This window comes from Fusarium keratoplasticum, chromosome 11 (genome assembly GCF_025433545.1).
Source record: "Fusarium keratoplasticum isolate Fu6.1 chromosome 11, whole genome shotgun sequence".
Taxonomy (NCBI): Eukaryota; Fungi; Ascomycota; class Sordariomycetes; order Hypocreales; family Nectriaceae; genus Fusarium; species Fusarium keratoplasticum.
In genome coordinates this window covers 1,400,691-1,425,877 of record NC_070539.1, presented here as the reverse complement: position 1 = coordinate 1,425,877, position 25,187 = coordinate 1,400,691, and the positions used below count along the sequence as shown (strand labels likewise).

The window sequence follows — 25,187 nt, the reverse complement described above, 5'->3', positions numbered from 1 at the left end:
AAACATTCAAAATCACGATCAAGGGACTTTGTGGTGTTCTTGGCAGCTATTGAATTAATCCCTACACTCTTGGGATGAAACATGTCAAAGATCCATCCATTCGACGGAGTGCTCCCCTCCCTATCTCATCCAAACCAAATCGTTCAAGATGAATCCCAATTACCGGCAGGAGTAGGCGACTTTGAGCTCACTATACAAACCCTCATCATTTACCATGCTTGGAGGAGTTGTCTCCCTCCGAAGCCCATGCCTCCCCTGCCTCGGCCAGGGTGTGGCTCCTATTCACTCATCGAGCCCGAACTGGAAATGCTGCCCATGCTACCCTTCTTGCTCTTTCTCTTGGCGGCGAGCATTTCAGCTTCTTCTTTAGCGATCTCGGCGTCGACCATAGCGCCTCGCGAGGGTTTATTTCCGTTTCGCATGGCCTGTTGGTAGGAGCATGCTGTTAGCAACTGCATAGAGCTCTACCACAAGGTGATAGCAATTCTAATGAAACATCACTTACCGCGAACCCAGGTTCATTCTTCATTCGTTCTTTGACATGCTCTTGGATCTGGAAGTAGAAATTGTCAGTGACTTGAACGTTACACCGTAACGCTATGTGAGATACGCACATCTTTCTCTGCCAGTTCATTCATGATCTTGTTCTTGTCCACTACATCTTGGTAAGCACAATACTCTTATGGCCCACCAAGAGCTCTTCACGGCATACAATATCCATCTGTGTTGATCTGGTGCAGGTTCCCCTCCTTGTGAACCGCAGCCGCACTGTAGTGCTGCTGGTCGCCAGAGTCGTAGCTTTGGGGGTATCCGACGTTCGATCCGTGTGGCATGTTGACGTTATTTGATACGTATACGTGATTGAGTGTTTCGATAATGGGTTTCTTCAGACAAAGAATAGACAGAGATGAAGAAAAGGGGAGCGACTGGCGTCTCTCTGATCTGTATAAGTACTCCTCATCAGCTGTCAGATCTCGAATACTTCATCATGTCAGCGTCATAAAACTCAAAATGTCAGCTCGGCGCCTACGGGGCAAACGTCATCCCATAGGGTTGCGGATAGTGACAGTTTGCGGGGTAAGCCATTCTCTTGACTTTTGGCAATAACCGAGGTGAGCATCATCCCGTACGGTACAGTGCAGTAGAATGCCGTTCCTTTGAGTGGTCCGACCTGAAGATCGGGGGCGGGAGGTGGTCACTGTTTCAAGTTCACTTGCCAAGACAGATGCGGTCCTTGTCGGTTTTCTGTTCCTGACCCGCGTCAGAACCAACCTCAGGGCAACAAGGGCGATAGTAGTAATTCTAATTTGTTCTCGTCGCTACAAGCATCATTGTTGATATCAAAACGGAACATTGAAGGGCCGTTCAATCCATGTCGGCCATTTCTCACCGTGCGTAGGCCTGTGAAAAATGACGCGTCTCCAACCAACACCTATTAAGGAGACAGGGTGAGTTCCAAGCTTCAAGCATCATGAGCCGTGTTTCAAATCATCTCTTTGTTTCTGTATTCTCCCTTCTTTTGCTCTGGCTCTCCCTGTTCGGCGTACGCGCTACTCGGGCTATGGAGGACCATGACGGGTCCAACCTTGACAACGGGCAAAAGCCGTTTGCCAACGACGAATCGCTCACTCCCGAATCTCTTGCCCAAAATCAAGCTTCGATGAATTCCTTAGCTGAACAAGAGCTCCTCGAAAATAACTATGCTCAGTCACTACAAGAACTGATGGACGACCCTAATCGGTGGCATATCCATTCAACAGACTCAGGTCCAAAAGTCAAATTCGAGTTCCTTCGCATGCCTAGCGAAAACCCGGATTCTTTGATCAATGCTATACGATTCAGTCCTGATGGGAAGTACATTGCTATCGGCGCGATGAATGCCGCCTACATTTACGACGTTGAGACTGGAGACAAAACGTGTACTCTGAGGCACAATTCAACAGAGGACACACCAAAGATGCTGTTGGTGAGGGGAGTAGCTTTCACTACTGATAGCAAGAGGTTGATTACTGCCTGTGAAGACTCGCTTATAAGGGTATGGGGTTCCAAGACAACATGCGGTGGTTGCATTGGCTGATCGAAGGCGGCTGCAGGTCTGGGACATTGCATCAGCCACTGTGAGCAGCACGTATTCAGGCCATCTGAGCGAGGTATATGCCCTAGACATCTCCAAAGATGGCCATATGATCGCGTCAGGGAGTGCTGATCGCACGGTCCGGCTGTGGGATACCGAGTCGGGTTCAGAAATTGCCCAGTTCACGTTCCCGGATACGCCTGTGAGTGTCGCCATCTCATCCGACCCTGCCATGCTCGTAGCTGGTTCATTAGATGGCACCTTGGGTTTCTGGCCTATACAGGGTATCAAATCGGACGACGAGCCGAAAAATAGGTTCCAAGCCCACAAAGCCAGTGTTCATTCGGTTGCCATCTCGAAGCATAACCTCTTGGTGTCTGGTAGTGAGGATAACACTGTGCGACTATGGCCCCATGATCCGAAAAATGGTTTCAAGCAGGTCAAGCACAAGGTAAGATACCAAGACAGGCATGAAACATGATGGGCTTACATGAACCATAGGGCATAGTAACGGGTGTGGACGTGACAAGCGATGGACGATGGGTTTTGTCAGTTTCACCGGCACAAGAGCTGTACATATCAGATGCGGAGACTAGCGAGATCCGCACCGTCATCCATGATCATAGCCATCTGTGGCTTTCGTTTGCGGTTGCGGCGAGCCCATCTGGAGGGCATTTTGCGACTGGCGGAGGAGGGGACTTTCAGGTCTGGTCCTACAGTGACAACTGACAAGACCTCGATTAACGACCCGCTTAGTTGCCTGTTGAATGGCATGCCCATTCTTAGCCTTGGCAGCTTATATCGTACATGGAAGTGCAGCATAGACAAGGGTCTAAGCCCCAACGTGTGGATTGCATCGCCACATTCTAGCCGTAATATCAACCTGCGAATAGCTCCTGTGAAAGTCCTCCTTCATTCTCTGTTCATACAAGTCACTCAAATAAACACCATCTTTATCCTCGCAATGGATTCTGAGACGTTCACCTACACCGAAATCCCCCAAGGCGGATTCTTCCGCCTGCTCAAAATCTACGCAGGCTCCGCCAACGACCCGCTTGTGTGCGACCTCTTCATAGCCGAGATAGACACGGCTCCTCCATACACGGCTCTTTCTTACGTATGGGGGGATCCAACAAGGAGCGCAGAAATCATTTGCTCCAACCATATTTGTCGTATCGGACAGAGTCTTTCAGATGGACTGCGTCGTATGCGCGATGCCGACGAGGACCGGATCGCATGGGCTGATGCCATATGCATCAATCAGAATGACAATATTGAGAAGGGTCATCAAGTCGACTTGATGGGTGTTATCTACGACAAAGCCCGAGATGTCCTCGTTTGGCTGGGCCCAGACACTACAGGCTCTGCTAAGGAAGCATTCCGGTGCATACGAACCATCAACAACAAGATCTATACAAAGACAGACCTAGAGGAGTTCATTCCCACCAAGGAAGAGATGCCCTACACCTACCTTGCTATGAAACCCGAAGGCGCCTCAGAGTATACAGACCTGACAGGAAACCGATACGGCAGGCGGTCAGTCCTCCCCTCCGTCTTCGGTGCCAACGGCAAAGACTGCATCGGAAGGCTGTTTAGTCTCACCTGGTTCTCCCGTGTGTGGATTCTCCAGGAGGTCGGCATCGCTACTGAGGCGACAGCCTTCTGGGGCGATTCAAGCATCGACTTTGCAGAGATTGCCGAATTCATTTACAACACCTTCTTCAGTGAAGAGATCAAACTTCTCGTTGGGCCTGAGACTGCGGCTATACTATCTGGTGCGCCTTTATATGCCCTTTGGAACGTCTGGTCGACGTATGAGAAGCAGGGTAACTGGATGTACCGAAACCCAACGCTTAGAGCCTTCCATGATCAGTTGGCCCTTCACTGTGATTTTGACTTTATGCTCGTCATGGAAGCCTCGCGGTATTTCAACGCGACAAACAAGCTGGATCACGTCTATGCTTTTCTGGGTCATCCCAAGGCGAAGAGGCCGGGAACGGATAGGACTTGGCTTCAGGCGAATTACTCGCTGAGTGTCGAGGAGCAGCACCGGTTGTTGGCAGTCAATATCGCCCAGCACTCGCTCAACTTTCTGGTCCAGGCCCACCAGACCGAGGAGAGTTTGAGGCCTGAGTACGGACATCCTTCATGGATACCTCAGTGGGACAGAAAGATGCCCTCTCATGCAGACGCATTCTGGGAAGCCTGGGACGCCACTCTTCGAAAGGCAGAGCAAAAGCCTTTCAAAGCCCAGGCTGACGGTAATAAGCTAACAGTCTCGGGATATGTCATCGACACCATCGACCAGTTCACGCGAGTCATGGAAACCTCGGATTTCGACTCGCCCAAGGGGAGCGGTCACCTCATCGACCTATGCTGGGAGATTGCCGCGAAGAAGCCTTCTCCGTATCCAAAGGAGAAGGTCAACGAGGCCTTTGCTTCAACGCTCGTGTGCTACTACGACAGCAAAGACGACGAAGCCGGCGATGGACGGAACCGTGTGGTAGAGCAATTCGCCGGCTACTGCCTACGCCAAAACGAGGTCTTTTATGCAGCCCATCTCAAACCTGGACGAGGATTCTGGTCTCTCGATACGGTTGTAAGGGTGGGTCGTATGTTTGATCCAGCCTTCAAGTCGTACGGGACCAACAGACGGTTCTTCAACACTGTTTCACACGGGTTCTGGGGGCTAGGGCCGAAGGCGATGCAAAAGGGGGATGTTTGTGTGTTATTATTCGGTGCCGATGTCCCGTTTGTGTTGAGGCCGACAGAGACAACTGGAGAGTTCAAGGTTGTTGGGCAGTGCTATATGTATAAGTTTATGGATGGTGAGGCTATCAAACAATGGCGGGATCGGAATCATCCTCAGGAGGATTTTGTGTTGGTGTAGGTAGTATAGCTGCGAAACGCCTCTACTCTATATATACGAAGGACCCTAAAGCAATCCTTCAAACCTGCCTCGTTTTGTTTATTACCTTCACACTCATTATCTTACAGGTCTTAACGGAGGTCGAGATAGTATCTCTGAACCATGAGCGCCAAGAAACACCAAATGCCTCAACCCCTTGGTTTCGCAGCTGGAACAAGCACGGCTCTATCCGAATATCCCGTCGTATAAATACGGCACACCCTAGACACCCGCGCCGCACAAATCCTCCTCGGTTGGATGTGGATGTGTTAATTAAGATCCCTGTCCTTAACCATGTCAGCCCTGATTAGAGGGGCCTCCTCGGTTCGAGGGTCAGGGTCCGGGGCTGTGCAGAATGAGCTGATGTGAGATGGTCACTCCCAAACGAGTCCGTGGCCACGGTGGTTTGATGTCTTGTCATTATGAATAAGAAATCTACATCTCGTGTCATCGAGGTTTGGGTTGTGAGCCCAGAAGTATGTGATGGGCATGCCAGCCCAGAAATAGCCACCCAGTATATCCGTTGTCTTTGTAATCCCCTACAAGCCGGTCCTGCGTCTTTTGACGGTCCCCTGCCAATGTTCCCGCAGTCGATCGGTCGGTCGATGCGCTATACTCCGAACGCCGTGAATGGTACATTTAATAAAACTTGAGATCCTGTTAGCATTGGTTCAACGTAGCGGCGAATGCCTCAACTTACCAGGTTCAATGCCCAAAGGAGGACAAGAAGGCCAACCATGCGAACCTTGAGGTTGTTGGCCCAAGAAGACTTGGAAGGCATGTGCCGGGTAAGCGGCGCCAGGCTAGAGAACAGCGAGCTGCTCATGAGAGGCTCGGCATCAGCCTTGTTCTCCAGGTCGAACTGCTCATCGTCTTGCGTCTCGGTAGTCCATTGAGCAGTCAGAAGCTTGACCATGCCGCCCGTGGCATCCGCGACGCGGGAGCTGATCCACAGGAAGATGGGAACAATGACAACAAGAGCTCTCCATCGGTCGCTGAGAAGGCCACCATCGCCGTGGAAGATGTCGAGAAGGAGAACGCCCTTGGTGTCGGCGGCCAGGAGGATATGGAACTGAAGGGTAAACGTCTCGAGGGAGCACTTGCCGAGCCAGCCGAAGGATCGAGAGTACCACGTTCGGGCAACGGGAGAAATGTTGCGGGCGGCGATGAAACCCATGATGGGGATAAAAGAGAAGATGGGGTGCAGCTTGGTGTAGTCCTGCTTCTTCTCGGCGTGGCTCACGGCGACCCACCAGTACACGGGCATGGAGAGAATACCAGCGATTCCAGCAATGCCATACGACTTGGTGAGGATCAGGTTGTAGGCCTTGGTTCGGACGGAGGCAATGCCCATGAGGATTCCGACGTAGACGATGATGCCATCCAGGCCCAGGCGGAACTGCCACTCGTGAAGATCCCAGTTGATTCGGAAGACGAGGCTCAGAATGGCAAAAACCCATTCGAGAACAGGCGTCCAGAGCATCACTCCGGGGCAGATGGCGGCGGAGATGATAATCTTGACGACCAGGGCGTATGTGTTGTCGTTGTACTTCTTGCCGATGGCGAACAGGGCATAGATGATGACGAACCAGAAGCTAACAAGGGGCGCAAAGTAATAGAACATGTAGTCGGTGTTCATGATGAACGGAAGAGCGCAGCTGAGGAGGTTCAGTCGCAGAAGCACGGCGGCAACACGCTTGAAAGAAAAGTCCTTCTTGGTGCTGAAGAAGACGGCATGTCCGTAACCAGTCTGGAAGAGATAAGCCGCAACAAGAAGACGAACTCCAACATAGATGTTGAGGTCGCGAGAAGCACCAGTCCAGTGGTAGACCAGGATAATAGCCTGCATCCAGCCCTTCCACTCGTCGGTCTGGTCGCGGGACAGAGGCTTCATGTCATCAAGAGTCGCCGGAGCAGGAGTCTGGGATCCGGGCCTGGCAGGCGGAGGCTTAGACTTGGCAAGGAAGGCAAAGCCAGCGATGAAGCACAGGGCGGTAAGCAGATTGAACTCAAAGGTGACATACTCCTTGGAGCCCTTGGCGAAAGACTGGGTGCGATCAGCCCAGTAGCAGGCGAGGAGGCCGGTAACAAAGGTGGCAACGTCGGCATTGAAGATGGACAGCTTGGGCACCTGCTTGGACATGAGGGCGAGGATCTCAAACAGAGCAGCAGCGCCGACGTAAAGAATACCGAGGGCAACAATGACGATCTGGATCCAAGACTTGGGGCCGTAGTCGGTGCAGCAAGTGCGGTCGTAGGGGTATCCCTTCTTAGCATCAATCTTGGCATTGCATCGCAGGTTCAGGAGGATCTGAGCCTTGATCTCGGAGACGGAGTCAATAACGTGGAAGCCGTTCTCGAGGTCCTGCATGACACCCATCTGGTCTTGCGAGAGGGCAGGGTACGACCAGAGCATGGGGATGCCAGATGTTTCTTCCATCGTCTCGAGGTATTCGTCGATGGCTTCGATCTCGCCGGGGTTCGAGGCAATGCCAGTCTTGCGGTAATCGGGCATCTCGTCGTAAAAGGGCGGCGCAACGGGAGCGAGGAACATCTCGGAACCGATGCCATCGCGGGGGTCCATGGGTCGAGAGCCGAAGGGAGCAAAGTCCTTGTTCTGAACAATGGCTGAGACGTTCTGGAAGGTTGTCTTGAACTTTTCGAGCGAGACACCCTCCTCGAATCGGGCGGCGAACCAGATTCCGACGCCCATAAAGATGAAGGCCGGTGCCTTTTGCTTCTTGACGGGCAATGGGTTGAGCCTCTCCTGGCGGTACAGGGCGAGCTGGTCCTCAATCATGTCGGTGGCGTTGCCGGGCTTCATGAGGGGATCCCAGACCTGGACCAGACGGACTCCGCCAAAGTCCATGTCGTGGATGCCATGCTTGTTGCTGTTCTTTCGCGCATCGTTGGCTTTGTCGGCGTCGAGCTGTAGAGAAGCATTCCAATTAGCTACCGCGACATCCCTTTGTTGATTGCCTGTGGTCACGTGATGCGACTGTCGAGCCGAGCAGAACAACGATGACCTCTTATCGTGAACTTACCAACCTGGCCATTCCATAAAAGATCTGTCGCGTGGTCGAATCGCCAAAGAAGAGCATGTGTCGTCCCTCCATGCAGTCGGCAATCTCCTCCTTCTTGTACTTGTGCAGCATGCAGCCCTTGGGCTGCCAGTTGGTGAAAGGCGCCCGGCTGCCATTGTTATCGGGCGCATTCAGCCAGCTTCCCTCGTGAAGCAGGGCGTTGCACCGATAAGGGTCGTCGCTGAGGTTGAGCTGATTGATGACAATGCCCAGGATGACGACCAGCGTCACGGCCAAGGGCAGAATGCGACCAAGGGCGACGCCCGAGGATTGAACAGCGGCGAGCATGGCGACCGTGTCCGATGAGCGCGTGTAGATTTAACGAGAGTCGTAGAAATGATTGTACGCCGAGAAACGGCAAAAGAGCGAGTGAAGAGCGTTATGTCGAAAAAGAAGACGGTCGCATCTGGTGAATTAATTCGGATTTTCCGCCTTTGCCGACAAGAGCGAGAGACAAGATACGGCAAGGAAAGAAGATGAGATGGATGAAGCAAGAAAAAAGATGACAGAACAGCAAGAAGGCAGGCGATCGGTGGCTTGAATACGGGAAAATCGAAACTTGGTTTCCTCATATAGAACACACACACATGCCACACACACACTGTCACTCACTCACTCACTCGCTGCCTGCCTCTCCCGGTTATGCCCCCCCCCTGATCGGCAATGTGAATTGGGATGACCCTCGAGGGGGGTCCACAGTAACAGTGGGATGGATGGCGCTGTAGTGGACCCCAGAGGAGGAGATCAGCGACCGAGAGGCGAGAGACGCGCTGACTGTTGAACGCTCAAAAGATAGGGAAAATAGGGGTCTTTTGCTGTCAGATCCTTTCATCACACCTTTTTTTTCCTCTCGTTCAGGTGCTTTCCTTCGAACCGCGGGGCTAAAGATGATGCCAAGGAGAGGGACTGATCGATGGTGGCAGCCCTGGTGGATCGCATCGCTGGGTCTAGAGGAACGCCATGGGAAGCATGGTCCCCCCTAACGCACCTGGAGGCTGGACGCGACCAATCTCTGGAGTCCGAAGCGAGCTGAAAATGTGCCTTGACTAGCTAGTCTTCAGCCACGGGAGCTCTGATTTGGTGAAGAAGCCATGGTCCTGGTGCTGTCGACAAAGCTTGTCTTGCGCAGCCCCTCTTGTTGTCGACTGTGATGCCCAGCTTCTCGTCGTGTTCCGAGGACAACTCGCTTGGTCGGTCGGAGCTCGGGAGCGTCAGAGCTGCCGGGCTGGGAAAAAAGCTTGACAGGATTAAGGTTGCAAGAGCCCTAGTACCAACGAGGCAAAGAGGCCGGAGAGATGGACCATGACAACCTTGCGTCATTTCAAGCGGGCGTGGTCTGAGCATCCATTCTTCATTCCCCTTACATTTTCGCTTTCTCACCTTCTTCACAGATGGATCCTCTCGACCCCTGTACGTGCTCCGTAGACAACCTCGAGTCCCTCAGTCCACTGCTTCATTACCGACCTTACTTTTTATCCACTAGGCGCTGATGGCGCTCGAGACTATTGTCCAGCTGAGAGACTGAATCCTTCGATAGTTTCAAACTGAGTGACCCCCCGCTAAACGCCTCTGGGTCCAGGTTCTCCTTTTCCCTGCCTGAAACTAACGGGCCCCACTAGGCCGTTTGCGGTTTGTCGGAGGTTGTCGCTGATCAGCCGAATCAAATCAGGTTTTTGCTCCTCGCGCGGGTTACCCTAAACAGGGACAGTTTTTGCAGATTAATCTCGACAGATGCTGACAGATCATGCAAAAGAGATCCTTTGCCGAGGTGCGGTTCTTTCTGTATGCAGTCATGGTGGTAGATGAGCCAGGGCTCGTTGCTGGGACCGTTTGCGGCGTGGTAGATAATGGATCTTACTGCTGACCTGCTTACTCTGACAACGTTGTGTTCAGTTGCGCCCGGGAGAATCCGACCCGTCTTATCTTGGCTCAGCTTCAAGGGACCCAAAGACCCCAGGATAAACAACCATTCCTACTGTTTGTGTTTAATAGAAGGATCTGACAACCCCAGTTTTAGAGTAATCAGGGTAGCATCAACCCATCACATCACCATTACATTTTATTGCATTATCCACTGTGTAATTACCTTGATGTCAGAGTCTTCAATTTGGTCGCAGCTTGACATCCTGCGCCCGTAGACAAGGAAAACAACCATGGCAACGCGCCACGAGAATAAAGCTCATGATCAGGTTTGACCTACGGACTGCTATCCTAGGCTCTCTTCGACATCTTCGAGACTGAAGTCACCACTTCGAGAAAGGTCTCAGACAACGCCTAGACTCACAATGCTAACGCCACGGGGGCAAACAGGCGCGTCAAGCTGTGGCGCAAACGTTGGCGCCTTGTTCCCAGAGTTCAACGTCTCGACACCCATCTCTTGTCACGGGACAGCGTGACATGAACGTTAGCCACGGTTCTTGAGCGATAATGTTGGTTCTTATTGGACGCTGCCACGCATGCCATCTGTTCGCGCTTGGGCTCCCTACCCCAATTCCCGGGTGCCGAGCATCTTGTTCAACCATACCGGGTATCCCATCCAGTGCCCAGCACATCCAAGACCTCGATCTCGGTTACACTGCGTCATCGTGCATGTCCCGTGTCTCAAAGATCGTCCAAGACAGTCGTACAAAAAAGGCTGATCCCGTCTCGGCTTACGCAATGTCCTCCGGCTTTCGGCCGTAAACAACGCGGATGCGATAATACGCGTGCTGCTTCAGCGACCTGATTTCTTGACGAAGCTTGGCGCAGTAGACTGCCACTTCATCTTTGGACCATCCGCGTGCTAGACCAGCGACTCCGAGGACGTAGCCCTCAATGTCTTGCTCTAGTGCTACTTGGGCAAACTGTCCGATTTCGCGCATGTTCTTGTCTTTTGGCCAAGCACCAACAGGAGCCTGAATAGGTTAGCAACTCAATTTCTGTTGAATAAGACACCATATTATTCGGCGTACCTTGAAGTCTCTTGATTCAACGTCCACGAACCCGGCTTCCTCCATGGCCTTGCGGGCCAGATCCTCATGCAAGATGGTGAACGGACGGCTGATCTTGGCTCCGGCCTCCTTAAAGATGGGACCCCAATCGGCCATAGCACTATCCTTAGGGACGGTATCGTCATCGCTCTCCATATCCGGAGAGCCCTCGTAGCTCTCGACATAGCCTCCCGGCTTGCAGACGCGGAAGGCTTCCTTCATCAAAGCCGGCCAGTCCTTAATGCTTCCGATGAGGTATCGCATGTGGACGTAATCGATCGAGTTTTCGTCAAAAGTCCAGGTTTGTGTGCAGTCCTCGATTTCGCTAAAGAGCATGAGAAACTTCTTCCGTTTGAAGGCGAGTAGCAGTCTTACAATTTGAGGTTGGGAGGAACCCATTGAGGCTGGATCACAGAGATATCTGTGCCCGTCACCTCGGCGTTTGGAAACTCATCAGCAAAGTCACTGTGACTGGTGTTAATATTCTTTCAGTTTCATAACTTGTGGGCTCATACATGGCCCAGATTCCTGCCGTGAAATATTAGCAAGTGGTTCAATGATTGGCAAGAGTAGATGTGTTTACCCGTTCCAGTACCGATGTCAAGAACACGCTACAAGTGCAATTAGACGACAGGTCCGTCAAGTGAGTATCTGACACAAACCTGGATGTCCTGCTTCAATGGCGAGAGGTACAGTTTATCCCCAAGAACTAACGTGAGCTGATGGTGGCTGGGGACATGTTAGCGATGTCTCCTAATTCGAACCTTTAGGAACCTACTTGATATCCATAGACTCATTCTGCTGCTCATCATTGGGCGCCCTTCAGTCATTGCTGTTAGTTGGCGCAGCATGTGTTACTGGTATCTACATACCAGTAAGCGGCATCTCCTCTGTCAGAATGGTATCTTCTCCCGTGCACAGTTCGATACTCTAGAATACTCGAGGTAATCGATGTTGTCGAACTGGCAGGCTCGGATCCGAAAGCAGAGTCACCGTCGTCGGCGGGATTATCACCAGCCTCCAGTGGCGCCTCATTTCCAGGTGGAGAGGAGCCAGGCTCTGTGGGAGACTTGCTCCCCGTGCGGTGGGCTGAGGGCTCTGTCTCATCTGCCATATTCGAAGGTGGGAACTGATTCGTCCGAGGGATGGTTCTCAAGTTGTGGGCGCCCTCTGGTGAAACGCAAATAATCACAACGCATGGGAAATGGGCCAAGTGAGGGGGAAGACAAGTTGAGCTGTTGGTCGCAAACCAACAGGTCGCTGCATGGCCCGGGGTGTTGGCCAATCAAATGGTGTCATTGCTTCTTGGTGACTAAGATGGCGATCCCAAGGAATTGGCCTCAAGGTGAAGGGTGTTGATGAACGGGAAATGGATTGTTTGGTGTTGAAGATAGTAGATTGATTGTATATTGGCGTGCTGACCGATAGATCTCAACTTGTCGATAGTTACTCACTAGCTCTGACATTGGCCTGTACTAGGCATGTGGGTTACTGCTCACTGCCCACATGGTCAGAGGCACAGAGAGGACGTTGCACGTGGAAAGGGCAAAGCATATGTACAAATTGACAGGATTCTAATTCAATGGGGGACTGGAACTTGGCATGTGTCGCTACCAAGAGACCCAGAAAGAGTTGGGGCTTCCCGGCTTGGCTTGACCGTTGCCAAGGTGGTCTGTGACTTCTCAGCAGCCCTGCAACGACAGCGACAAGCTTTTCTAGGGCCCAGGAGAACATGAATGCATCGTGCATGATTTGTCGTCAGTGTCAAGGCCAAGTTATGCATGCACATGAGAGAAGTGTGAGTAGCAGCACATCATGTTGGACGACATTGCCACACCGAATCCTTCTGTCACCTGCGGCGCAGCTGTCATTTCCCCAAAAAAAACCTCATCCTCCCACAAACAATTCCACATGCATCTACTCCAAGTGCAAGTCAAGTGTTTGCCGCGGCCCAGAATGCCATCACCCCTGTCGATTGTCCCCGGAATTGGCGATCCTCCCCGCACCCATTCAAGATTTCCCAGCCTCCACGAGCAAAGGAACCACTGAGTGCCGGGAAGTGCCCGAGGGGTTTCCCCATGGGGAGAGAGAGTCATTTAATCTGGATGCTGTGATCTCGGGGCAGAGTTCCTGATTGAGGATAGATGCGGGGAGAGGGTTGTGATTACACGAGGCCACCAACTCAGCTTTCGGAGTTGAAAGGCTGACACTTGGCACGTGAAGGGCGAGAAAGACGGTATAAGTAGATGGGAATAACGGAGGAGGAAAGAATCTGGCCAAGCTTTTCAGAATCAGTACCAGATCTCTCGTTAAACTGAGTCCATCATGCGTCTGAGCATCCTCCCCGTCTTGGCCCTCGCGGGCAGCGCTCTCGCTTCCGGAGCTACCATCATCGCTGCCATAAACGACATCGGAAACGCAACCCTGTCCCTCAACAAGACGATTGCCGACTGGCCCAAGACCCTCATCGGCACTCTACCCATCATCACAAAGTCCACCATCCTCCTTGCCGAAATCCACAACGGCACCAAGACGGCCCGCGCGTCTCGCCCATTGTCGGTCGATGAGACGATTGCTGTCGCCCAGGCCACCACGAAGCTGGGAGGTCAAGTCAACGTGACCCTCGAGACGGTCATCCGGGCCAAGCCCGACTTTGACAGGCTGCTCCTCCGCCCTGTCATTCTTCTCAACTTGGAGCTGCAGAGGGATTTGACCGAGGACTTTTCAGACGCCGTCATTGCCAAGGTTCCGGATGAGCTTCAAGCAAACGCTAAGGAATTGGTCAAGGGAATTGGAGAGAGCTTCGAGAAGGCCATCAAGACGTATTCATCACTGAGGGGATAGATATGAGCAAAAAGCTCGAGGCACGATACTCTGGAATGACCTGTAATTATCCTTCTTTACGACATAATTAGACATGCTTAATTTTAATGAATTATGGGTATGAACTAGAGCTTGTTTTGGAAGGTCTTGCGTTGCTGGTTGGAGAGCTTACTTGAGAGTTCATTGAGCCGAGGCATCTAAGTTGACACGTGCCGGGAGAATAAGAGGGTGTGCAACCTCAGCTGTGAATTTTACCGAACCCTTGAATTGAGAATTTTAACCACTCATGAGACCTTTCTCCGCATGAATGCGACAAGGGTATTTATCCCACCTTTGTGGAACTGAATATCTTGCCAGACCTTCCTTCGTGCAGCGGCCCAACTCTGCAAGACCCAGCTCTCCCGTCCCTACCATTTCCTTTACTGATGGACTGAGGCTCAAAGAGCGAATTATGAGATGATATAAAATGGTGTTACCGCATTGTAAAGAAAAAAGTCCCTAGTCGTGCCTTGTGAGGGGACGATGTCGTGGTCGTGTTTACAATATTCCGCTCCGTTCCCACTCCGGGATGCCTTCCGAGCCATGCCACACTCATGTCACAGTTAACTCCTACAAAGACAAGACGCCCTTGGATAATGATATCGTCCACATCTCCAAATTCCTCTCGTCGAATCAGTCATCGCCCGGCATGCGCTCCCTGTCGGGCTCGAAAACTGGCTTGTGACCGCTCGGAACCAACGTGCAAACGATGTCGAAAAGCACGAACCAAACTCAACTGCATCTACCCATCATCAACACCGCCGTTAGAGACATCGAACAGTGGACCGCAATCAATCTCTGAGGCCAATGCTGCCACTGAGGGGAGATCTCGAACAGCACCAAAACCCTTGATTGATGCGGCTTCCGACTCGGGCTACTTTGGCTATACGAGTCACAACAACGTCTTTGAAGAGACTCAGTTGAATCTCTTTCTGGCCAATGGGTCTGTTTCACATCCAGGTAGCGTAGAAAAAACCGAAGGGAACCATCAACGTGTTACTTTTCGCGAGCTCCAATCACCTGTCCGAGAGTCTGCTCTCTTCGTCCTTCGATGCTTACCGGTTGAGCAAACGGCATCCCAGAGACCTTCAAGTGACCTAAAGGGATGGATAAATGTTGCAATTTATCGAATCGTGCAATCCATTCAGGTCACGTTCAAGGATCTACTGCAAAGGGGCGATGAGGGTTTAAGCGCCTTGGCCGAGATTCTGTGTAACAACACGAGACGACCAATCAAAGAGGAGTGCCATGATGCCGAACAATGGATCAGCCAATTCTGTGACAAAAATCTCCGTTGGGAATCCATAGGGCTCTTGTGGGCTGGGATTGCACGGATATCAGACGACGTCGACTCTCTACGCAGCAACCACGTTGAATCGCTCGCCCATCAAGCCTCCTCTGAGACAGTTCGCGCTTGTCTAGGTTACTGTATTGAACTTTCTCGCACCTTTACCGAGGGCAATGAGGTACTCCTTGATCTCTGCCGGCGAAAGTCGGTTCTCGACTCCATCGTTGATGGCGATGCCCGTAATTTCTAGCTCTTGACTACTCAAGATCGGGTTCTCACTGACAACTCTTAGGAATCTCGAGCTACGTCTCCCACAGCCTGGCCGTCACCATGCTCACATATCTTGGACTCCACGCTCTAGAAAATGGGCCCTCGTACAGACCAACACTTTGCTCCGAGTATCGACGTCGACTTGTCGCCCAGATCTTCACCACGGACAAGTTTGGCGTTTCCTTTGCTGGTCGGCCGCCCTCCTTGACTGGTACCTTTTGTTCCACTCCGATGCCCCTTGACATCAGTGATGAAGACCTTGGTTCTGATGATACCACTCTGATGCAAGCATTCAACTTGCTGGATGACCATGGCTGGAATACGGTTGGTGAGATATATCCGACCACCATGATTCGAGCGCGACACATGATCGCTGTCATACGCGACGAGTTGATCGATATCGCCTTGTGTAATAGAAGACCTGTGGATATAAACCAACTCCAGTTCGTTTTTCTTCCAGTGGCCTCGTTGGACCAGACTGACATTGAGGCAGAGACATCAAGACTCGACAGATGATATCAATGTCTACCTTTCCAGAATGGGTCAAGTACAACCCGGACGACCTCATTAACCCGGAAGTTGATGCGAAGACCTTGTACTTCAGAATCACACTCCAGCTCGATTACTTGAAGAATCTCTTCTTTGTGGAACGATTGCTTCATCGACACGGCCAATCTGACAAGAGGGATCTGGTACTTGCGAGCTTCGACCTCGTCAAACTAACAGTCGAACTCTGGAACCGTCAGAGCTCTTTGGACAGCCCCGTCATACTACGCGAATTCGAATGGCAGGTAGGAATCACTGTCATTTAGTTTGAAAAGAAGATTGCTGACTTGAAGTAGCTCCTGGAGTACGGGGCACCTGGTGGAGGCATCCTCTGTCAAGAGCTTCTCCAACCAACTCCCACGGGATCTGATCCTCGCTACGCTGCACTGACGAGGTCGGCTATCGTGCAGCAGCTGAGCTTGCTGGTGGGATTCTTGGATTGGGTCCCCCCTTCTGCTCCTGCTGGGGAATCGTGCGCCAACTTTAAGCACCTCATCCAGCGCGTACTGGACCATCATTTGAATGAGCCTGTCGAGCTGGAGGCAAGGGGAAACTTGGAGACATTGGGCTGGGGATCATTGCTGCCGCCTCCCTTTCGCTTTGGGTTGTTGAATAGTTTTGATTGGCTTGGTCCTAGTGTTTGATGGATGTCTCTCATTCCAGCTGAGTACGTTTGCCCATCTGATTACCCCCCGACCCAGAATATCACAGGGGCGTTCAAACTGAACCATTCAAGCCATCTTTAAGTTGCCATACTATTGTTCGACATGATAGCCTCCAGCTTGTCTAGATCCTTAGGTACGATGGTAAGATTCACGCTGCCGTCTCGAGTAACCAGAAGATCATCCTCAATACCTGAAAGCGATGTTAGTGCCAAACAACTGACCTGCACACTGTCCACTCACCATACGCCGCCAATATCCCAGTACTCGTCAAGCACCTCTTCATCAATGTATTGCGAGAGCCTTTGGTTGTTGAGATACAGACGGATCATATGTCTCTAAGAACGTCAGCCAAGAATCGAATATTTTCGGGCTCAGATACTTGAACATGGGATCTGGATCGGTCTCGTTGGGGTGACCACCTGTATCCATGCCCAAGAAGTGGCCGAGGCCATGCGGCATGAAAGCGGTGCTGATTCTTTCCGCCAGGATCTCATCGTTATTTCCTTTTAAAATACCGAGCGCCAAGAGGCCATCAATGGCAATCTTATGCGCCAGCACATGAAGATCATCCCAGAGAACGCCCTCCTTCAGGGCCGCAATGCAAGCTTCCTGCATCTTCGGGACAATTTCGTAAATCGAACGAGATTCAGGCGTGATCTTGCCAGAGATAGGCAGAGTTCGAGTCTGCTTCATGTTAGTCAAGGATAGACGTGGCCAAGGACAACCTCACGATATCTGCACCATAGTAGTTCCACTCGGCTCCGGCATCAATAACCACCACGTCCTTGGCCATTCCGTTCAGGTAGAGATTCTGGCTGTTCCTTTCATAGTGCATCGTCGCAGCCGTACGTCCACTTGCAACAATGCTCGGGTAGGCTTGGATTTTGGTTCCCCTTTTGGTGCACTCTCCTAAAAACAAGCCATCAATTTCTGACTCATTCTTGCACTTCTTAACAGATTTGATGACGGTTAGATGTGCAGCAGAGCTGATGATGTTTGCCTTTTTGATCAAGGCAATTTCGTATTCGTCCTTGACCACCCGACACTCGTCAATGGCTTCTTTGAGGCTGGTCGAGTCCACGCTCATTCCGCCTGGAAAGATGATCCCATTTCTCACATGTCCAGCAATGGTAAAGAATGAGTTCCCAACTTCATGCGTGCTGCTTACAATCAAGTCAAGCGTCGTCTGAAGGTCGGTGTTTGGCAAGACAGCGTCGACGTACTTGTCAGGAACTTTCTCAGTCGTGAAGGGCATGCCGGACCATAGGATGCTTTCGGGATCGATGGGTGGTATAAAGAGTGTTTAGCGTTCATTGGCAATCTCATAGAGTAGGTGGCAATCAGGAACTTCAACGCCAGTCAGGTACATGAAGGCGCTCCGCTGACGAAACGGAATAGCGAGGTCTGTGTCATCATGGAACTTCTCTGGAGAACCGGACAGAAAGATAAAGCCATCTGCATGAGGTATCTTGGATCGAATATAGTCGACTACGCGTCGGGCATGTGTTTTGGCGGGATACTTCCCCTTGGGTATGTCGGCTTCTGTCATGGGGAATGTTGCTTGAAGATCAAGATGAGGAATGCTACTGTTTTCTTGGGAGGAAGCCAGTCTTATATCAATGGAAGATAAGAGACGCCACAATACACACAGATATCCCATTTCTAAAACCCTTTATCTCTTCTTCTCTTACAGTTAATCGAGTCTCAAGGGGCTCTTGGTAGAGGCCGAAGCCGAAGCCGAAGCCGAAGCCGAGATAGAGACCAGCGTCATTATACACCGAATGATGCGAGAGCCAGCATCCTTCCAGTCCTCTCCTCCCCTCGGCTGGTAACCAACCAACCAATAGGAAGAGAACACAAACCTAAGTGGATCATGAAGCAGTTAAGTATTTATCTGCCCCTCCTATCCCCCGTCTGTCCTTCCATTGTGAGCATTGCTCAGTCAGTACCTGTCCCACTTACGACGCTGCATCTTATCCAGAACGCTCCGAGCAAATACTTTTTCGACGCATATTACAACTACAAGACGCCAACAATGTCACTTGAACTGTCGAGAAGGTCCAGAGGAGAGCATGGCGACGAAACATCGCACATGTCCAGTCTTGCTCCCACGGATCGAGGCCCTGCTGCCTGGAAATTTCTCTTCGGAAGTTTCATTATCGAAGGAGTACTTTGGGGTAAGCCGAAAGGCTGATGAACGTGCCCATCTCTGGCTGGAAATTGACCTAGTTGCTCCAGGCTTTCCAATGGCGTTTGGAGTCTTCCAAGAACACTACAGCCGCCAGCCCGAGTTCCAAGACTCGCCAAATATCGCTGCGATCGGCACCATCTCGTCAAGCATATACTTCCTAGGGGCGCCTTTCGCTACGCGTCTGGTCACGCGGTTCCAACGTTGGCAGTACCACATGGTGCTGGGAGGAACAACCACCTGCATCCTAGCTCTTCTCGGTGCGTCCTTTGCCCGGTCTGTCAATGTGTTGATTGCGACGCAGGGAGTCCTCTACGGAACTGGATTCCTGTTCCTCTATTCCTCATTACTCTCCATGCTGAACGAATGGTTCGTGCAACGGCGAGGGTTTGCCTATGCGGTAGTCTTTGCCGGCGGAGGTTTCAGCGGTGTCGGCTTGCCATTTCTCTTTGAGTGGCTTTTGGGTCGATGGGGGTTTCGCTGGGCACTGCGAATCTTTGTCGTGGTCCAACTTGTCCTCATAGTGCCTATTCTCCCTCTTCTTCGGGGGAGGTTGCCTGTGTCAACCCGGGCGACCGTACGACCTGTCGACCTGAGCTTCTTGAAGAACCCGGTCTTTTGGCTTCTGGCAGTGTCGAACTTGAGCCAGAGCCTCGCATATTATATCCCTTCACTCTACCTGCCGACATTTGCCGCTGCTATGGGTCTCTCCGGGCCTATTGGCGCCCTTGTCTTGGCAGCACACAATCTGGCTACGGTTGCCGGTCAACTCGGCTTCGGGTATCTATCTGATCGTGTTAATGACATTTTCGTCCTTGTCATCATCACTACTCTGGTTTCTTCCGTCGCTACATTTACGCTGTGGGGTCTTGCTCACTCTCTAACACCTCTGGTTCTGTTCACGATTATATATGGACTCTTTGCTGGAGCCTATGTCGTTTTCTGGCAGCGTTTTGGATCAATGCTCTCTGACGACCCGCAGCCTGTCTATAGCCTGATGGCGTTTGGGAAGGGGGTTGGGAACATAGTGATAGCGCCAATTTCACAGAGCCTATTGGACAAACCCCTATCCAGTAGCTATGGGCTGGGGAAGTTTGGGTCTCTGATTATCTATCTGGGTAGTTTGATGTTTGTGTCATCCATTGGGGGAATGGCATGGCTTACAAGACGTGTTGTGCGTCGTCAGTAGTTGGTGGTTAATTGCCAGAAGGGAGGGTGACATATATCCAACGAGAAATGAGTGCCCTGGGTTGAAGCAGCATCAATTATGTGTAAAAATGGCTTTTGGATTTTATCTACCAAATAAAACGAGAAAATCAGGCTTGCAATGCATAATCCTGAGAGTTTGACGATGGTTGTTGTTGAGGCGTTGCAGCTTGTAGCATTTATAAGGGCATGGCTGGCATTCAGCTTAGTCAAGAAAAATGACGCCTTTCCTGGAGAGAACTGCTCAGTCTGAGAGCTTCCGATCCCATTTTCCAAGCGAGAAGTGTTGACTCATCTTTGTATTACATCCCCATCCTTCAAAATCCGGAACCCCGCACGACTTGACGGGCCGATATTACGACCGAATCGTAGATAATGAGCTTCCTCGTCCTGGTAGCGTCACAGTTACATGGTTTCTCTCATCTTCACCACTGCATCTGTTCCACTTAAAATGGCACTGTCGATCAAAAAACAACTTCAAAATCGGACTTGGACTAAGGGTTCATACCTCATATCAAGCGATCGGACCCTGCTGCCCATTCAAAAACTACAAGAGGTGTTTGCCTCTGATGACCTCTATTGGGCCAAGCCGCTTCCTGCAGACGCTATGCGTGAGATGCTGGAGAGCTCGCTATGCTTCGGCTTGTACGAGCAGTCCCAATCAGACGAGACGGCCTCTTCTTCGCAGGCTCAATTCATTGGCATAGCCCGCTGCATTACCGACTATGTCACCTTTATATACCTCACCGATGTGTGGGTTGACCCCAAGTATCAGGGGCAGGGGCTTGGAACATGGCTGTTGAAGAGCATCCAGGAGGTCATCGAAGCAATGCCTTATCTGAGACGGAGCCTGCTGTTCACGGGGGACTGGGAACGGTCTGTGCCCTTCTACGAGAGGGTTATGGGTATGGAGGTGATGCAAGGAGGGAATGGGGAGGGGTTGGCAGTTATGGGAAGGAAGGGAAAGGGGCATTCGAGTTATGTAGAGGATGAGAACTGATGGCGGACCGGTTTACTAGTACCGTCGAAGGTCTTGCCCCAGGGACTCCTCGACAAGATAGAGATAAAATTTGACGATTTGTTCTTTAATGTAATTATTTGCCTTTATTCTAGACGGGGCTGCTTTTAGTCCGTGAGGGGAAGGCTACTGGTTGGGGTTTGAGCCATTTTCAAGGCACGCATAACGCTACCTATTGTTGGTTGGGAATAGCCTCGCAACAGTATTCCAGTTAGACAACTTATGATGGGCGAGTCACCCGTAAATGTTGAGTCTATCATTGAGTCTATCATTATCGTTTTTACTCTTGAACAATCCCTCCGAACTCGGCCGGTCCGCTGTGATTTGTTCCGTGACGTAATCCACATCCTGATCACGCAATTGGCTTTCGTATAAATATCGACAGCCAAGCATTTTGCGTGGTTTATCAAGCATCTCTCCTCTCAACAGCTTCTTTCGACCAACTTCATCATCACCTTGACTCGTCTTCAAAATGGCAGACAACATTTCTGTGCGGCCAATTCTCGACCACATCGTCATCCTGATCTCCTACGAAACCTTGCAAGAGTTGCCAAAGCGCCTTGAAGGTGCTCTTACAGTCATCGATGGTGGCACCCATGCTGATGGACGGACACTCAACAAGCTCATTCTATTCTCCGATGGCGTGTATATCGAACTCATCGCATTTCAACAAAACTTGGACCCGGAGAGGCGGAAGTCTCACCGATGGGGAGAATTGGAAGAGGGTACCGTCATTGACTGGGCACACACTCTCCCCGACGAGAAGGATTTTGTTGTGATCCAGAAACGGGTTAAGGATGCCACCTCCGGAGCCACTTATAGGGACCCGGTTGCGGGCGGGCGTATTCGCCCTGATGGAGTTGAGCTGAAGTGGTCAGTTGCATCAGCTGAAGACGTCTCTGGAAACCCTCTCCATCCCGGAACTGCTCCTTTCTGGTGTCTGGACCGAACACCTCGACATCTGAGGGTTCCATACCAAGGCGATCAAGGTGCTTCCTCTACGAAGCATCCGTCAGGGGCGCTTGGAGTTTCACAAGTCTCTGTCACGGTCTCTGAGTCGGAGCTGGATCTTATCGCCGGCGTCTACGATGGAATTCATGGGCCTGCTTCAGACACTGGCGCTGATGGGAAAGCGTGGTCTTATGTTGTGCACTCTGGTTCTACTCAAGGGAAGCATCAACTATCGCTGGGCAAGAGTCAAGATCAGAAGCGGCATATTCATATCACACTTCTTGGAGAGAAGAACAGCCCTAGCACTATTGAGGTTTTGCCTGGGTTGACTTTCGGGGTTGAGTCCTAGATAATAAGGATAACTTATCTGGCCCCTCCTGGTCATACAGCATGGGCACCTATGTATCAGTTTGAAACCTAAAGGAAGAAGAAATGAAGGAATCACATTCGTGCTGTTGCCTTGCTTCCATATCACACTCACCTTGATCCTTGGATGCTATTAGGCTGTGCTGATAAGTCAGGAGGATCATCTTTCATACTGGAGCCTTAGCTAATACTTCGTCATCATGTCTGATATTGCGGCTGCTTATTCCAATTGCTTACGCACCGAGTTAACAATTTTCGGAATATTCAAACCAATCAAGACTCCTATGCTGCCCTTTGCTAGAGTTATGCGGCTGACTGAGGCGGGATCTTTGCAGCCAAGAACGCCGTTGTGGGTTCGAACGTCATGTTGTCTGACCGAGCCATGGGGTTGTAGTTGGTCACTGGCTAGAGTGCGAGCATAGATCGGCATATGAGTATGGAGAATTTACGGGCTAGTAATCTGTATTGAGCAAATTGTAGCGCCTAGCAGTCGTGTAAGAGTATCATGCGGCTGGTGTTTCAGGTAAGCTTATAATAGATTAACTCAAAGACCAACTGCAGTAATGATCTTCTAATTTCCGTTGAAATTTGGCTCTGAGTAACGCAGCAAGATACTAGAGACGGATAAACGCAGCGCCATGCATAATGTCGATCGAAGCGTTTTGTAATTGATGAACATGGCGATGGATGGCTGAGAAAGAACACACAAAGAACTGCTGATGATGAAGGAAGGAATGCTTACACGTAAGCCGTAGGTCATGATCGGCAGTGTCAAGTCGGCAGAAAGCTGAGACAGCCTTGCGTTCGTTCAGCTGAGGGACCGTTTGGAGGCCGGGCCGTCGGTCATGAATGGATATCGGCGTTCTATCCAAGGGTGCACATGAATGCTGTAGTAGGAAGAGATATCTTCTCTCGCAGTCTTTGCACAGCCTCGTTTGAATCCAGATATCTATTTAAGAGGCAGCTTCCTCTCCCTTGAGTACATTGTTGTTCCATCCAAGCAACCCTTCCAAGTCAACCGAACACCACATCTTCTTTCCCGAAAACCACACGCGCCTTATCAAAATGAAGTTTGTCAACGCCTTCCTCGCTGCTCTTGCTGCCACCAGCGCCAACGCCGCTTGCGGTGTCGACATTTGCGAAGGCGGCATCGAAGTCAGGAACTTTCCTTGCTACCTCGACTGCCAGAAGGGGCCTTGCTTCATGAACAGATGCAATGATGCTTTCACCTCGGTAAGATGCCCTTAATTTCTGACTATCTTGGGCTTGGGGGTCTGATATCGTGATTAGATGATTTGCGAGAAGGGACAGAAGAACTGCGCCGAATTCTCATAAGTGGAGATTTAGACGACATCTGGAGAGAGAATGCTCTGTACAGGGTATCCTCTTTCGTTTTTATTGCCTGTGCTTGTTGGAATGGAATTGCCTGTCAGGGAATGTCAAGGCGCGCGCCGCAGCAGATCAAGTTGTGCTCTGAACAACTAAACACGCTCGTTACATATCTACCTAGGTTAAACGAATATCAAGATGCTAGCTGAAGTCCTTCATGGGCCTGTAATTGTTTCTGTATCTTTTTGATATGTTACTATGTCCACCGGGGGAATGGAAATTCATGACTGGGACACATGGTAGCAGATGTTGATGAAATCATGAAACGTAGGAACGCTGTTCAAAGACTTAGCTCCCAAAGAACCATGCCATTACTGCAGGTAGCATTGAACCAGGGGTCTAATTATAAACGCTTAGGCAGGCATATCAGCCATCTCGCGCAATCTAACTATTTGCGGTGGCGTGAGAAAGCGCCGGACGGACTCGGCGCTTTCTCCGCCGAAGTATGAGAACAATAGACAGCCGCTGGCAATATGACCACCCTCTCGATGTAAACATATTTTGTCCATGTTTGATTGTTATAAATATTTTTCCTGAAAGCATCAAGTCCAGTCAAAGGTCATCAGCCACTGGCTAATTGTTGAACATGTTTACTCTTTTCCCTCAATTACCAGCCGAACTACAACTCAAGATCTGGGATGCGAGTTTACCGAGGCCTGGCATCCACTTCTTCGACGTCTGCTTTCAAGACATTTCCAGTCCCGATAAATTCATCTCTGGCGAGGCGGTAGATGACGATGCACATGTTGAGCACACCTTTCTTAGCAGCCTCAACGTCACAGCCACAGACCATCGTGGAGCTGCTTCTTCAACGACCTTCAAAAACGACCCGTCCATATACAAGATGGCAAATATCTTGTCAAGAACGACAATCGATTCTTCAAACACGGTGAAGACCAGAGCCGGCAGCGATCAAGAAGGGATGATGAATGTCGTTCGCCTGCCCTCGCAGAGCGAACAGGTGTCTTATGATAACGACATTGACGTGCTCGGCTTGCGTTTCGGTTTCAGCCATAATATAGAACAAGAAGTTGGACCAATCTTTCGACACAACGTCTCAAGGGTTCTAGAAGCTGAATGGTCTGAGGATATGGCAGCATCGCTCTTTTCTGCTCGGCGGTTGGCTATTGACATTGCCGAGATGTGGTCACCGGGCGGATTTGACCCCATATTGATGGCTTATTTCTGCTGTTGTATCCAGCATGACCTCGAGGTGCTATATCTGGTTGACTACTGTGTTGGTAGATGTCAAAGCTGCTTCAAGGGGAGTTTGAAGTCAAAGGACTTGGTGACGAGCAAGTGTGGACTCGCGAAGGAACTGGACCCGGGAGATCGAGCGATGGATGTTATTCACGGCTCAACTGTGACCTATCGTGAGATTTCAAATTTCGAGAAATTAGGATG

The 25,187-nt window shown here is 50.9% G+C and overlaps 11 protein-coding genes across 11 annotated transcripts; 7 read left to right on the top strand and 4 right to left on the bottom strand.

Annotated features, from left to right (window-relative positions):
• Positions 1 to 278: 278 nt before the first annotated feature.
• Positions 279 to 908, bottom strand: NCS57_01329600 (uncharacterized protein; the record flags this gene model as incomplete). The annotated part of the gene is made up of 4 exons (XM_053062939.1): positions 713 to 908; positions 615 to 655; positions 506 to 553; positions 279 to 425 (listed from the first exon to the last, which is right to left on the bottom strand). The coding sequence occupies exons 1-4, from the start codon at positions 831 to 833 to the stop codon at positions 279 to 281; spliced, it is 357 nt and encodes a 118-aa protein (XP_052907834.1). The 5' UTR covers positions 834 to 908.
• Positions 909 to 1,471: 563 nt separating this feature from the next.
• Positions 1,472 to 2,803, top strand: NCS57_01329500 (uncharacterized protein; the record flags this gene model as incomplete). Its single annotated transcript, XM_053062938.1, has 3 exons — positions 1,472 to 2,035; positions 2,094 to 2,525; positions 2,576 to 2,803. 3 exons carry the CDS (start codon positions 1,472 to 1,474, stop codon positions 2,801 to 2,803), a joined length of 1,224 nt encoding a protein of 407 aa, XP_052907833.1.
• Positions 2,804 to 3,038: 235 nt separating this feature from the next.
• Positions 3,039 to 4,964, top strand: NCS57_01329400 (HET domain-containing protein; the record flags this gene model as incomplete). Its single annotated transcript, XM_053062937.1, has 1 exon — positions 3,039 to 4,964. One exon carries the CDS (start codon positions 3,039 to 3,041, stop codon positions 4,962 to 4,964), a length of 1,926 nt encoding a protein of 641 aa, XP_052907832.1.
• A 657-nt stretch (positions 4,965 to 5,621) lies between these two features.
• NCS57_01329300 (Cas1-AcylT domain-containing protein) lies at positions 5,622 to 8,353 on the bottom strand (the record flags this gene model as incomplete). The annotated part of the gene is made up of 3 exons (XM_053062936.1): positions 5,622 to 5,630; positions 5,683 to 7,911; positions 8,027 to 8,353. The coding sequence occupies 3 exons, from the start codon at positions 8,351 to 8,353 to the stop codon at positions 5,622 to 5,624; spliced, it is 2,565 nt and encodes an 854-aa protein (XP_052907831.1).
• A 2,363-nt stretch (positions 8,354 to 10,716) lies between these two features.
• Positions 10,717 to 12,205, bottom strand: NCS57_01329200 (uncharacterized protein; the record flags this gene model as incomplete). The annotated part of the gene is made up of 8 exons (XM_053062935.1): positions 11,907 to 12,205; positions 11,813 to 11,854; positions 11,697 to 11,763; positions 11,618 to 11,645; positions 11,550 to 11,562; positions 11,410 to 11,499; positions 11,017 to 11,359; positions 10,717 to 10,959 (listed from the first exon to the last, which is right to left on the bottom strand). The coding sequence occupies exons 1-8, from the start codon at positions 12,146 to 12,148 to the stop codon at positions 10,717 to 10,719; spliced, it is 1,068 nt and encodes a 355-aa protein (XP_052907830.1). The 5' UTR covers positions 12,149 to 12,205.
• A 1,154-nt stretch (positions 12,206 to 13,359) lies between these two features.
• NCS57_01329100 (uncharacterized protein) lies at positions 13,360 to 13,878 on the top strand (the record flags this gene model as incomplete). Its single annotated transcript, XM_053062934.1, has 1 exon — positions 13,360 to 13,878. One exon carries the CDS (start codon positions 13,360 to 13,362, stop codon positions 13,876 to 13,878), a length of 519 nt encoding a protein of 172 aa, XP_052907829.1.
• A 1,479-nt stretch (positions 13,879 to 15,357) lies between these two features.
• On the top strand, positions 15,358 to 16,644 carry NCS57_01329000 (Fungal-trans domain-containing protein; the record flags this gene model as incomplete). Its single annotated transcript, XM_053062933.1, has 4 exons — positions 15,358 to 15,388; positions 15,477 to 15,897; positions 15,948 to 16,245; positions 16,297 to 16,644. The coding sequence occupies 4 exons, from the start codon at positions 15,358 to 15,360 to the stop codon at positions 16,642 to 16,644; spliced, it is 1,098 nt and encodes a 365-aa protein (XP_052907828.1).
• A 204-nt stretch (positions 16,645 to 16,848) lies between these two features.
• NCS57_01328900 (AMP-N domain-containing protein) lies at positions 16,849 to 17,920 on the bottom strand (the record flags this gene model as incomplete). The annotated part of the gene is made up of 4 exons (XM_053062932.1): positions 16,849 to 16,855; positions 16,906 to 16,965; positions 17,009 to 17,349; positions 17,396 to 17,920. The coding sequence occupies 4 exons, from the start codon at positions 17,918 to 17,920 to the stop codon at positions 16,849 to 16,851; spliced, it is 933 nt and encodes a 310-aa protein (XP_052907827.1).
• Positions 17,921 to 18,911: 991 nt separating this feature from the next.
• NCS57_01328800 (uncharacterized protein) lies at positions 18,912 to 20,042 on the top strand (the record flags this gene model as incomplete). The annotated part of the gene is made up of 1 exon (XM_053062931.1): positions 18,912 to 20,042. The coding sequence occupies one exon, from the start codon at positions 18,912 to 18,914 to the stop codon at positions 20,040 to 20,042; it is 1,131 nt and encodes a 376-aa protein (XP_052907826.1).
• A 456-nt stretch (positions 20,043 to 20,498) lies between these two features.
• On the top strand, positions 20,499 to 21,059 carry NCS57_01328700 (N-acetyltransferase domain-containing protein; the record flags this gene model as incomplete). The annotated part of the gene is made up of 1 exon (XM_053062930.1): positions 20,499 to 21,059. The coding sequence occupies exon 1, from the start codon at positions 20,511 to 20,513 to the stop codon at positions 21,057 to 21,059; it is 549 nt and encodes a 182-aa protein (XP_052907825.1). The 5' UTR covers positions 20,499 to 20,510.
• Positions 21,060 to 21,549: 490 nt separating this feature from the next.
• Positions 21,550 to 22,377, top strand: NCS57_01328600 (Glyoxalase-like-dom domain-containing protein; the record flags this gene model as incomplete). Its single annotated transcript, XM_053062929.1, has 1 exon — positions 21,550 to 22,377. One exon carries the CDS (start codon positions 21,550 to 21,552, stop codon positions 22,375 to 22,377), a length of 828 nt encoding a protein of 275 aa, XP_052907824.1.
• Positions 22,378 to 25,187: the final 2,810 nt, after the last annotated feature.